Here is a 12592-nt window from a genome sequence, read left to right on the forward strand (position 1 = left end):
GTAAATAATCCATTTTTCTTATTTGTAAAAAGAGTCAGCAACTACAAGACAAAATTGTTTAAGGAAAAAATAAATAGTAGAAAGAAAAAGAATAATTCCCTAACACAAACACATTTTCTACTTTATGAAATACACATTCAGGTTACAGTTTAAAAAGTTATTCAATTCTGGCTGTTAGTTTGAATTATTGAAAAGATTTAACCTTTTTTCCCCTTTAAACATCGGAATATCCAATGAAACAGTAAAAATTTCCAACAATCCTTGGAAAACATATCACCTATAAATGAATTTCCTCAAGATGCGAGGAAAGTAAAGAAAAAGAAGGAAAGTTAAAAGTATGGTTACCACTGTCTGTAGCCTCAGATTAAAAAAAAAATCAGAGTATAAAGGTCAACTGATGCTCCCATTAGATTTGAAGAAATGCTTACCATAAGCAGGACTCTGCTGCCCTCTTTTGTATCGAGAATGAAACACAACACAAGTGCCAAAGGGCACCTCCCAGAAAGAGCTGAGAAGTAAGGGTGATTGTGGCCTGTTTCCCCAACCAGGTCATGAACTGCTAAGGCAGAAGACACTTGCCTAAGTGTCTTCACACATTTATTGTCTCATATATTTTTGTTGAATAAATGGGATCTATTCTGACTTTTGAAAAAAAGACTTTGTTGATTCTAACTAATTTATTTTGGTGAGTCTAAGGAGCAAAAATCTGAGTCTCCAGTTTTAATGCTGGCTATCCAATCTAGCCTGCTTTAAAACCCAGTCATGTTTAAACCCAACAAAAGCAGAACAAAGGTTAGACCTTGACTGCCTTTGGCCCAACAGTCATATTGCTTGAAGCTGTCTTCTAACCTGTTACGTGATCTGCGCACAACGTATACAAGGTCTCCTTAGCTGACCCGTCACACTGCACCCGTTTACCTTGACGGGCAAACGTTCCACTTCAAAGACCCAACGTTACAGTGGAGGTTAAGAAAGACACCCACAGCCTTTGGGTTTCTCAGTTACACACCCTACCTCTTCTCCCCCAGAACAGATCTAGAAAGTAGAGGCACAGAGAGATTCCATTTCTAACACAAAAAATACAGAGCTAGCTAGTAATTAGTATCATTTGTACCCACCCATCATCTTAAAAGCCAAATTAAACCTTCCAAGCAAATGCTAGCTATATTCACAACACACTCCAGCCCTCACTTTACACGTGAATGAAGAGGACACACCCTCAGTATCACCCTGTGAGTTCATGACTGTTGAAATTCTTCCGTGGAATAAGAAATCATAAACTGCTTTTTTAACAATAAAATCAAACATTAATTGGAAAACCAGATAATACTGAGTTTTCTTTCCAAAATTTTAATTTGTATTTTTTAATAGAAAATACAACACATTTCTCATTCAATTAATTTAACCAACTAATCCAAAGGAAAAAAAAGTGGAAAACTGATTACAAGTATACTAACAAAATAAACACGTTTAGCAAGACACATGAAGACAATACTTTCAGCAAGTTTTATAAGAATCTAATATAAAACAAAGTTAAATACAACATTTTTGAAATGACAAAATCAGTTTATGGACCCTGCATTCCTTCAAAGAGACCGTTTCTTGTCCTGGCTTAAAAACAAAACAAATGAAACCTCAAATGACTTTCTTTCACCCAAATCAATTTACTATAATGGCCAAACTGCATGAAGTTCATGAGGATGTGTTTTGATAAAAAGCAGTAAATGCAAAATTAAGGCAAAGCAGACAGCTGGAATCACGTAAATGACACATTTAGAAGGACCTTCGCTAATAAAATGCCTTTAATGTATTTGGAGCTACCGACTCCAAAGGGCACACGTGCACATATCGCATGTCTGGTCCTCACAGCGCTTCCTAAAGGAGGAAAGGCAGGGATGTTCCTATTACACTGAAGAGAATACTAAGGTGACTCATTTAGGTCACACAGCTCCCTCAGTGGCACAAACACACTTCTCAATGGCCTTGAAACACAGGAGAGTTTCCTGTCGGTAGATTTACTTTCCTAACTGCATCGAGATGGGACTCAGCATCAAAACAAGTGTGAGTCCCTTAAGGTCTGGAAAACAGACTCCAGCCATAATGGCTGATGCAGAAAGTCAGCTCGAGACACGCTACACAGTGTCCAGTACAACCCTAGGATGAAGAGGGAGGCTGAGACGAGAAAAGGCGATGATCTGAAAGATCCTAACATGGCAAGGTTCCTTCAAAACCTAGAATAAACCAGAACAAACTGAACCGATGGTCTCAACCGGGAGGCCAACCTTCAGACCAAAGGGATAAAAAGAGATGTAGAGACAGAACGGTAGGGAATTATTCATCTTAATAGCTCCAGGTGCTTGGCACATATCCTCATATAAATAATTCTGAAATTTCTTTGAGGTAGGCAAATGTTAGAATGAACGGAGTTCCTGTTTGGAAAAAAAAAAAAAAAAAGAACGAGGCACTGACGAGAGGGCTTATTTTTAACACTTTTAAAAAAACACCCCTGTGATTTGTAAAAATCCCTTTTGGTAAAGTGCTTACATGCTAGCCACTTATTTAAAACTGAGATTAAGTATTTTGCAGCTAAAGATTTAGCCAAAGGACTAAAGCCAAGTTGGGCTTTTAAAAGAAAGTTTACCTACATTCACAACAAGCGTGCAACTTTTCCTAACTTCTCGACCTGGACCACATTGTTTTCTCATCCTCAGGTTTGCAAGTGGGAGCTCAAACTAGCTCCCCTGCGAAGTCTCCACCATTCAGGTGCTCCTCCTTCCAAAAGTCCCAGGACACTCGTGTGCTGCTGTCGCTGGGCTGTGTGGACTCTGAGCTACTCGAATGCACACAGACAAACCCGGCCTCTTCATCTCTGAACTCTCAGGACCTAGCACTCTGTGAGTACTTGTCAGGCAGGACCCCACGTGACCCCCTCTCTCAAGTGGCTCCCTTCCTGTAAAGGGAGTAAAGTGAAGGTTTGTAGTTTTTATATGAAATTCTATAAATTATCCTGCAAACCCATTTTGATTCCTGTCTTTTCACCCCCAGGGAGAATTAGCCAACAAGGCAGATTACTAAGTTACAACAACCTTAGTCCCTCTTTTTCACCCCTTTTTCGTTAGTTGCATTTCTTTCATTAAAATATCCTTACACACTGACGAATAAAACTAAGTCACAAGAATGCCAAAAGACATGCTTCTTAATGATATTAAAAACAAATGTTTCTGACACGGGGTCAGGGTAAAATGAAGAAACAAACCCCTATGCCTGAACGTTATTGTAGAGTATTCAGCCACGATTTTGAGAATCCCAACTTCCACGTGAAACATCTTCAGGAAGAGAAACGTATGAACCAAACGAAGAGAAAGAGCTATTCATGGGGACAAATTTTTGTACTTGTTTTGCTCCAATTTCTGCCACGTAGATGGCTCCAGTCTTGGCACTGACGTCTAAGAGATGGGGTGAAACCTGGTCTGCCAGCTGGATGGTGCTGATCACGGAGCAGCGGCCAATGCTCCCCACGGGGGGCGCGGCCGCCACGAGGAGCCGGCTGAGCCTCAGCTGGGCTGCGATCAGGTACTTCCCGTCAGGAGTAAATCTACAGGGAAAGACACCTGCAGAATCAGTCAGTGTAAGACTAACACGGAGGTTTATTTTTTCCACATTTGTATCCCAACAGCATGAAACAGCCTGTAAGCACCTGCTTGCTGAAGGTGTTCTTTCAGGGGGAATTTTAAATTGATCTAATTCTGCTGATGAGGGAACGAGAGATTTGTGATGGGAGACTTAGCCAAAGGTTAGCTTAAATTAAAAAAAAAAATATCATAGTATACAGAAATGAAACTAGTGGAGAATCAGTGTTAGTCTGGGTCTGACACTTTTTTTTTTTTTTCTGCAGGGGGAAGTAATTAGGTTTACTCATTTATTTTTTTTTTTCATGGAGGTACTAGGGATTGAACCCAGGACCTCGTGCACGCTAAGCATGCACTCTACCCTCCTCCTTCAAGATGTTTTATTTACATTCTGTTTAAAAATAAATGATCTCGAGGGTGGAGGCTGGAGGAGGGTCGAGTACCGCGCGATGTGCTGCCCAGGATGTGAAATGTGATTACGTGTTCTCCGCATGCTTGTTTCCTTCCTTCCTTTCCCTGCTTAAAAGTTAACAGTAAACATTTCCAACTTGCAGCTAGCTCTTCAGAGAAATGAACATGAACCAAATCCAACAAGCATTTTAAAATAAAAAGAAAACAATTACCTGACTGAAGAAGGTCCCTCTTCTGTGAAACAGTTATTCCATGCTCCTAACCACTCCCCAGAGTCTTTATCAAACACCTGAAGTCTTTTATTGCCTCGGTCAGCGACCCACACCTGAGAACCCAGAAAGACATTCATTGAAAAAGCCCCACATCAGAATGAGAAGAAAGAAAAGAGGAGAGAATGAAGGTCTTTCATTAGTTCCATAAACATGCTCATTCAGTACTTACAGGCACCCCCTCCCAAAGGAGAGGGTCCTCAAAAAGCCCCATTGTCAGGAAACTAAAGAGCAGAAAGGTTAAAGCCTTTGTTCCCAGTGAGCTTACAGGAAGCGGGACAGCCCTGTGTGGGCATCTGTCTTAACCCAGAGCCTCGAATGCTCTGACTACTACACTAGCCATCTGAATAAGGTGGGGTCCTCCACTATAATGCAGAGGATTAGCAGATACTGAGAACTGACAGCATTCATGCATTCATTCATTCGCTCCCCTAACAAGCCTCCGCTGTCTCTGAGCGCTGCCAACTTGCTGGCTGCTGGGCCAGCTGGTAAGACAAGGACACAGAAAAGCAGCCTTGCTCCTTAGGAGCTCAGGCTGATGGGAAACCAGCTGTTCACTTGTATTGCATCCTTGAACCCCCACCTGCTATTTACCAGGGCAGTCCAAAGTGCCAAGCCACTCAAAGAGGAAGCTTGGGAGATTTTAATACCACATAAAGAATGATAACAGGCTGCCAGTAGGTTTAGTCTAGGTTTGCTGTAGGCTGCCATGAGGTATTAAGGAAACTGCTGTTATAAAACAGGAAGGTAGACTGGCTCTAAGTGACATTCTGTGTACTGTATACGATGCTTGCAACCTGGGGCACACATGGTGAAGTGGAATGACACGTGCCTGGGGGTGCAGAAGGAAGTAAGAATGCACTGGAAGGGCAGGCCAACCACACTGCCTCCACTCCTCTCACTGAGGACGCCTGGATTTCTTGGGTTTGTGGGTTCAGGCCTACTCCTTCAGGGCAGCCCTGACTAAGTCTTGGTCAGTGTGTGAGTTTCAACAGCCACTGAGCCCGTCTCCAATCAGAAACCAATGAAGACTCCCTGCATCGCTTTAGAAAGCTCCCTGATCCCTCAGCAAGGTGATTCCTCAAGATCTTTTCCTGCCCTATGATTCTTTACTAAGGGTGAGTTTCCCTAAGGATTTTGAGATTCCTGTCTTTGAGAAGTGACCAAGGAGGAAATACAGTTTGGATCCTTGGAGTGAATGACACTATACATTGTTAGCCTTATTTTTCCTACTCAACAGATTCTGATCATGAGAAATCTTGTTTAAGAAGCAAGTCTAACTTTAGGACTAATAAGCTTTTCATACAGGGTTGAGGTGATGATTAAATGAGCAAATCATGTTAGATGCCCAGAATCGCACTGCTGTTGTTATAAAAACACGAGTGCCCAGAAATTAACACTCCTGTTCTCCTGCGCTTGGTAATGACAGAGTCTCCCCATCACAAGATCGCCAAGGACTCTGCAAAGGACATTCCTCACTGCGGTGAACTGAACTGGGTCTGGGTCAGAAATTTTATCTTGTTCTTATCCCATGAGGGGAGCGTTCACCCAGGCTCAGGAGGGTAACACGTAAAACCCGAATTCTGACCTTCTAATTCCCAGTCTACAAGGTTCACATGTCCAGTTATCTTCCTATCTATGATGGGAAATACTTGAAGATCTTATGATCAAAACATTCTCATTCCATCAACATAGGAAGCTAAATCATAATCAGAAGGTCGCTTGCCGAACACAGAATCAGAAGTGGAAATGAATTAAAATTCTAATGGCATGAAGCCAAGACAGTCTGACAAATTCACTGTGTACCAAGACATGTGGTCATTTAACAAATACGTAAGATGACAACTGTGTGCGAGGCACTGAGATACAAAGCATAAGGGATTCAGTTCCCGCCCTCACACGGCCGACATGCATTACGGGGGACACTGAAATGATGAAATTACAGCGTGATAGTTACTACAGTGCAGAAGTACGAGGTACTATACAAAAACAGGTGGAGAAACTAATATAAAACCTTCTGGCTGGGGGTTTGGTTATAGGAAGACAACCCCCCGAAAGAGCTATGTATGCTTAAAGGTGTGCAAAAGCAAAAGACGTGTGGCAGTGGATAGGGGTGGGAAAAAGAGAACTGAAGTAAAACGTGTTGGTTAAAGCTTTCTGTTCTCCAGACAGAGTGGAGCTAGTGAGAGCACGAGCGTGCCTAGGGCACTTCGTTTTTCAAGCTTCCAAGATTAACCTTTTCATCTCCCTCTTGATTAACACATTCTAGAATTAATTCAATTCAATTTTAGAATTTAAAAGATATTTAAACACTGACAGTAGTTTTCCCAGTAGGAAGGCAACTCTTTTTCAGGTAACGTCACTTACATTCGGTTCCATTACTTGCTTTTTCTACTCTTTTAAGGAACATAGATAATTTGTTTTGCTCTTTTTTAGATATTAGGGGAACTTCATTACAGGACTCAAACAGTTATAAGAGAGGGGTATACTCAGCCCCACCCAGAGGAATTGGCCAGAAATACCCAGATACACACATCCACTAACATAGACACACAGCCAGATGTCCAGACATGCATGTGTGCATCAAGATGCATATATACATGCCCCCGCCCCAAAACCACGTTCAGACATGGTCCAGACACAGTGGCAACATATATTTACCCGGCCAGCTGAATCAACTGTAACGCTGTGAGGTATGTTGAACTTAGCAGGCCCTGTCCCGTTTTCCCCATGCAGCCAAAGGATCATGTAATCTATAAATGGTAAACAGATATGGTTTGAACAACATAGAGAATACCTTAACCCGTTTGCAATGTTCTATTTTATGTCCTAAGTTACAAACTATTCAATTATACCCCCAGCTGATTATGCTGTCCTGGCTTTCTGTTTATACATTCGCTTGTCTAATTTCTATGCTAAAAAAAAAAATTCTATGTTTCAAGCAATTAATCCACTTCTTTGACGACTGTCTCCACTTGAATTTTTCAGAACTTAAAATCATTGTTTACGGTTCATGTTAACCTCTTCCTCAAACTGGTTCTCCTTCGTAACCAACCTGCTATTTGATATTACTATTCCTCTGAGTTTAAAAACTCACATTATGCTTTTATAGGGGGTCTTCTTTATTACCCCTGTAGTGGACTGAAGGTTCCCCCCACCCCCCAAAAACATGTCCGAGTCTCAATCTCCAGAGCTGTGAATGGACCTTATTAGAAACAGGGCCTTTACAGATACAATTAAGTTAGGGATCTTGAGATGAGATGATTCTGGATTCAGAGTGGACCCTGAATCCAACAACTAGTGTCCTTGTAAGAGAAAGGAGAGGGAGATTTGAGACAGAAATAGAGAAGAAAGAAATGTGCAGACAGAGGCGGAGACTGGCGTTATGCTACCATAAGCCGAGGACTGTCTGGAGCCACTGGAAGCTGGAAGAGACAAGGAAGTGCGCTCCCTGGGCGCCTTTAGAGGGAGCGTGGCCTGCCCTATACAGTTCAGACTTCTGGATTCCAAAACCGTGAGATTACGTCTGTTTAAGCCACCAGAAACTAACACAGTTATATTCAATTTGTCTCCTAAATTTGGTTGTTTCTTTCTTGCATAGAATTTTCTGGATTCTTACTTTACCCCCACCTCACCTCCCTTTAACTGTCACCGACCCAATTCAGTCACTGGGTGATAAACTGACTATACAGCCTCCAAATGAAAGCACTTACTGTAACAAGGTCCTGAGGTGCTATTTTGTCTTCTAAAAACTCTGCTTCTGTAACATCACCTGCCACGTCAGACTTTTTATAGGCAAAATTATAGCTTCAAAATCCTTAGATACACTGTCAAGGACACCCCAAATCATATTTTGTGCTATCCAAAGAGCGTCCTAAGCTCCTTTCCTGAAAGACTTGCCAAGTCCCACCTGTAGACCTTGTGCGATTAAAGCCTTGTGAATACTCCTCCCATCCCTCTCTTCTCCCCCGACCAAAACCAGTTCGTTCAAGAACTGTTTCCTTCATAACTCTTGCCCTACTTCTCCAGCCAATAATAGTTTCTCCTTCTCCTAACTTTATTTTACTTTAATGATCAATAACATGGAGCAGCATTTAACCGTCTCTTCTATAACAGACCTGCATCCAGAATACTCTTGAGGACCTGGAGCAGGGAATACAATACAACACGTGCTGATCAGTCCACCTGCAGGATATTTTAGCTCCGGGACGCCAGGTTCCTAGCCTCCCCATTCTTAACTGGACAGGATAACCACTGATTGCTCGAGCCCACTCTTCTCACTCTGCCTCCAGTTCATTTCAAAGGGAACACCTAGCTTTTGGAGAAGAATAAGCAGACCTAACAGAATCGTTTATTACTGGCCATCCCACACGCTGTCCTGGTTTTCTCCTAGTAATACACTTGAGCCCTTTACACAAAGCTTTATATACGATGGTTACAATATACACCGAGTATCAGGCAAATTAAATCCAACTTACTAAGTAGTATTCTTACAGTACCACGCAAAATTAAGCCATGTTACCTTGGGATAATTTGATCAGTCTGTTATTCAACCCTCCATCTCCATCCACGATGTAAATATCTCCTGTGTCTTCTACGTATAATTCTGCAGGGTTATCAAACTGCAGGGGATTCAAACCAGTGCCTTTTTTGCCTGGGGTACCCAAAACTTGAACAAGATCACCAAAGGAATTGTATTTTTTAATAGTATGACCGTAGGATCCTATAAAGACAGACATGCACATTTCACAAACATAACCACTGTACAAACATTCACATTTCTCGAGTAAGCTGAGAGCAAAAATTTGACAGAATTAAATAGCAATAAAAAGTTTAAAAGCTCAGATAATTAAATGTTATATTTGACAAGCAACAGAGCTTCTTCTTAGTTACAGCCAAATCTATTTATGAACTAAAATCTCAGGTACTCCAAAATAAGTAGGTTCTAAAACCAAGTAAATAACACTAAAAAAAAAATTAACTCACTAAACAAAAGGCTGACGATGTAAAATTGTTGGTATACTAGTTTCTTTTTTAATCTTATGACCCTGAGTAAGCATTACTTGTAAAAGAAAATCAGGAAGGAACTGGAAAAGGAACAACTTATTGAAAACTGTTTTTTCAGTCATTCATGGGCAGAGCTCCAATTTCAGTAGCTCAATGAAAAGCTTCTCTATAAAACAGACTTCTGTTTACTTGCTTATAAAGGATATTTATATCTATCCTGGTGTTAATATTTTTTAAGTTTCTTAATTGAGGTAACACTGGCCTATAACAATATAGACGTTTTAAAACTACATTTTCCCCTACTGAAAACAAATACAAAATTCAACTCATTAGCTTTCCTTTCCTAAAAAAGGGATAAATCTTTCCAAATCATTAGTATCTTATCATCTCACATTAAAATTTATTTGAATTCAAATTACCTTACAAGCAAAAGTACAAAGTAGAATATTAATAAATAGGGAAATAATATAAAGCAGTTCACAGAAATCAACCTGAAGGCACACCACGACCAGCTAACTGGTTGGCATTCAAAGGATGAACTAGGAACAATAAGCTCACTGGAAATAAAGTGGATCAGTTTGCATTACAATCCTATCTTGAAAATGGCATTTATTATTATACTTATTTTGGAGGCTTGAGCCAAAGTTTGTAGCAATAATAAGAGAACAAAACACTAAAGCAAACTTCAAAGTTCCTAAAGAATTGGAAAAAGAAAGAAAATACTGTTAAATAATTTTTTAAAATGGCTGATATGCAGCCATGTTTTCCCTTAAGAGAATTTATTCTTTGAAAAATGGGAAGGAAGAGAAAAACTGTCTTCAGATCTGTGTGGAAAAATAAGCTCTAATGGAGAGAATGAAGAGGTCATGTGTGTTCTTATTTCTGGGAACCAGTGATGTCCATTATAAAAAGGATCACATGAATGGAATGAATTAAAAAGCAAAGGCTTCCTTTAACAGTAAATTCTGAAAAGGGAGGGAAAAAAAAAGCAGCAGCCGCAAAATAATCAAATTTCATTAGAGTCCAACAATGAACTCAGAGGTTAACCTAGATTTTGGGGTTTCACCAGAATCTTACCATCCAAAATACAGCTGGAAATAAACGGATCACAGTCTGAGGCTCAGAAATCTTTTGGGTTCTGAGAACAGATATGGTTAAGGACACTTCTCATAAAAACTGAGACCTCTTTAATTCCAAAATGATATCTGAATTAGCCAGAACTAGGGAAACAGGATGACCTTCAAGCCATGAATATAACTGGGCCAAGGATTACTAGAAATACTGTCTTTAAGATTCCACTCCTTCAAGGACCTACTGTATAGCACAGGAAACTATATCCAACTTCTTGTAATAACATATAATGGAAAAGAATCTGAAAAGAAAAAATATACATGTATGCATATGTATAACTGAATTGCTGTACACCTGAAACATTGTAAATCAATGACACTTCAATAAAAAATAAAATTTTTAAAAATCCCATTCCTTCCTGAGATCCTGAGATAATACCAAGCTAATGCTGTCTGGTTTGAAGCCACAACAAACACAAACTGCTGTCTCTGAAAACTTATCGCACAGCTGTCAATTCAACTGTTTTGCAGTACATTTGACTAAAAATATTTGACGGAAGGAAGGTTTCAGACATGCTGCAGCCAGTGGGATTTCAGAAGCATTATCACCAGCAGTTTCTGCAAATCTTGCAAATGGCAAATGGGCAAGAAAGCAGTTCTGGTTTCTCAGCACAATCTCTTTTGAAAGAGAAGTGGTAAAAGAAAATGAGAGCAAGGACTCCATTCATCAGCTTTTAAAAACTTCCGTTTTATAGCATAGGGCTTTACAGCATATAGGATTCATAGAAGACGTTTAGAATTATTTAAACTGAGAAGAGCAGCTGATGCTTTAAAGAGGACAAGTCCCTTGACAAAGGAAAGATCATAATAATTTATAGCCTCCTTTTCTACTAAAGTATGATTTAAAGATTTTTAGAAACAAATGATTTCATGAATCGTTAAAGAAGTTACAATTAGATTCGGCCACTCCGTTTTTAAAACGGACAAGCAAGAACATGGGCAAAGATGATTTCTAGCAAGACAGGTTAATAGATAATACTACACATACCACTTCCTACATCCGTGATCCAGATGGATTGTTCATGTAGTGTACTGGCTGCAAATATACCATGAGGTGTGTCAACTGTATAATTCCAGGCTCGTAGGAAATATCCATCCTCTGTGAACACTAATACCTTTGAGATGTTATCCCCTCTCTGAAGGTATACAAAAATAACCGCTTAGATAGGATCAGTTTTAAGAAAGCGATCTTTATTTTGGCAGAGAGAACAAAAATTAAAGTTAACCGAGAAATTTAGTAACGTTTAAAAAAAACCCAGCTAACCTAACAATATTAATATCTGTCACATTCAAAATCAAAATACTAACTTTAACTCAAAAAACAAATTCCACATTTGCCGTAATATAAACGTATACAGTTACTTCGCACAGTAAAACAGAAAAGCTGTTTTCTTTGTGTTCATAACTTTCTTTTTTTAATCCCAATTTTACTTACTTGGGCTACGTAAACCAATCCGTTTAAGGAGTCAACTGCAACACAAAACGTTGCTCCAGTAAAGTATTCTGAGTACATAGGCCAATCCACATCCAGCCGGTAAAGGATTTCCTCAGCGCGCCAGGAAATTTTAAAGGCAAAGTGGAGATGTGGCGGGAGCTGGGGAAGAAGACAAAATATGGAAAACGCCAGTGTATCACATTACAAATGTTTTTAACTTAGGCAGTTCAGCCCGCTGCAGGTTTCGAGCCGAGCTAGTGTGAGAGCCAGGACCCACCACCTCCTTCCCAAGACCGCCTTCCCAAAGTGCTACCCACACACCTGACGGCTATTTCCTCACTTTTCAACTCACCCGAAAGCCACAAAAACGAGAATGTAAAACCAGAAATGCAAGAAAGAAGCCAGCGCCGGCCACGCAAGCCCAGAATCTCGCCATGACCAGACGGGAAGCCTGGCCAGGCGGATGGGCAGGCGGCTGGTGGCGGCCAGACAGCCCCAGGTCCACGCGGCTCGTCGCTGCACTGAGCCCCTATCTCCAATCCCCCTTCCCTGGAAGCGTCAGAACCATTAGTAAGCACAGACCAGGGGGAAAGAAAATCAGAACTGTGGCTTCCGGATTCCGAGCGCCTTCCCGGGCCCCGCCCCCATGTCACGTGCCTCGGGGTTACCCAGTGACCACCTTTCGGGCGGTCCACGCTGTGGCTTTCCCAG

The 12592-nt window shown here is 40.7% G+C and overlaps 1 protein-coding gene across 4 annotated transcripts; it reads right to left on the reverse strand.

Moving 5' to 3' along the window:
• Positions 1-1330: 1330 nt before the first annotated feature.
• NHLRC3 (NHL repeat containing 3) lies at positions 1331-12529 on the reverse strand. Of its 4 annotated transcripts, none has more exons than XM_032496261.1 (7): positions 12464-12529; positions 11882-12040; positions 11435-11582; positions 8832-9032; positions 6971-7062; positions 4253-4365; positions 1331-3595 (listed from the first exon to the last, which is right to left on the reverse strand). In XM_032496261.1, the coding sequence occupies exons 2-7, from the start codon at positions 11957-11959 to the stop codon at positions 3286-3288; spliced, it is 942 nt and encodes a 313-aa protein (XP_032352152.1). In that variant the 5' UTR covers positions 11960-12040; positions 12464-12529; the 3' UTR covers positions 1331-3285. The 4 variants fall into 4 exon arrangements, with proteins under 4 accessions (XP_032352152.1, XP_032352151.1, XP_032352150.1 ...); XM_032496260.1 differs by having other exon boundaries at positions 8832-8978; positions 12234-12517; XM_032496259.1 differs by having other exon boundaries at positions 12234-12517.
• Between the last annotated feature and the right edge of the window lie 63 nt (positions 12530-12592).

This window comes from Camelus ferus, chromosome 14 (genome assembly GCF_009834535.1).
Source record: "Camelus ferus isolate YT-003-E chromosome 14, BCGSAC_Cfer_1.0, whole genome shotgun sequence".
In the NCBI taxonomy this organism is placed as follows: Eukaryota; Metazoa; Chordata; class Mammalia; order Artiodactyla; family Camelidae; genus Camelus; species Camelus ferus.

Bases quoted from the DNA above. Each gene is read 5' to 3' on its own strand.
- NHLRC3 (XM_032496259.1), bottom strand. From the start codon at position 12,317: ATGGCGAGATTCTGGGCTTGCGTGGCCGGCGCTGGCTTCTTTCTTGCA. The intron at 12,041-12,233 runs GTGAGTTGAAAA...CTTCTTCCCCAG, and splicing joins CTCGTTTTTGTGGCTTTCGG to CTCCCGCCACATCTCCACTT. The intron at 9,033-11,434 runs GTATGTGTAGTA...CTGTCTTTATAG, and splicing joins GATCACGGATGTAGGAAGTG to GATCCTACGGTCATACTATT.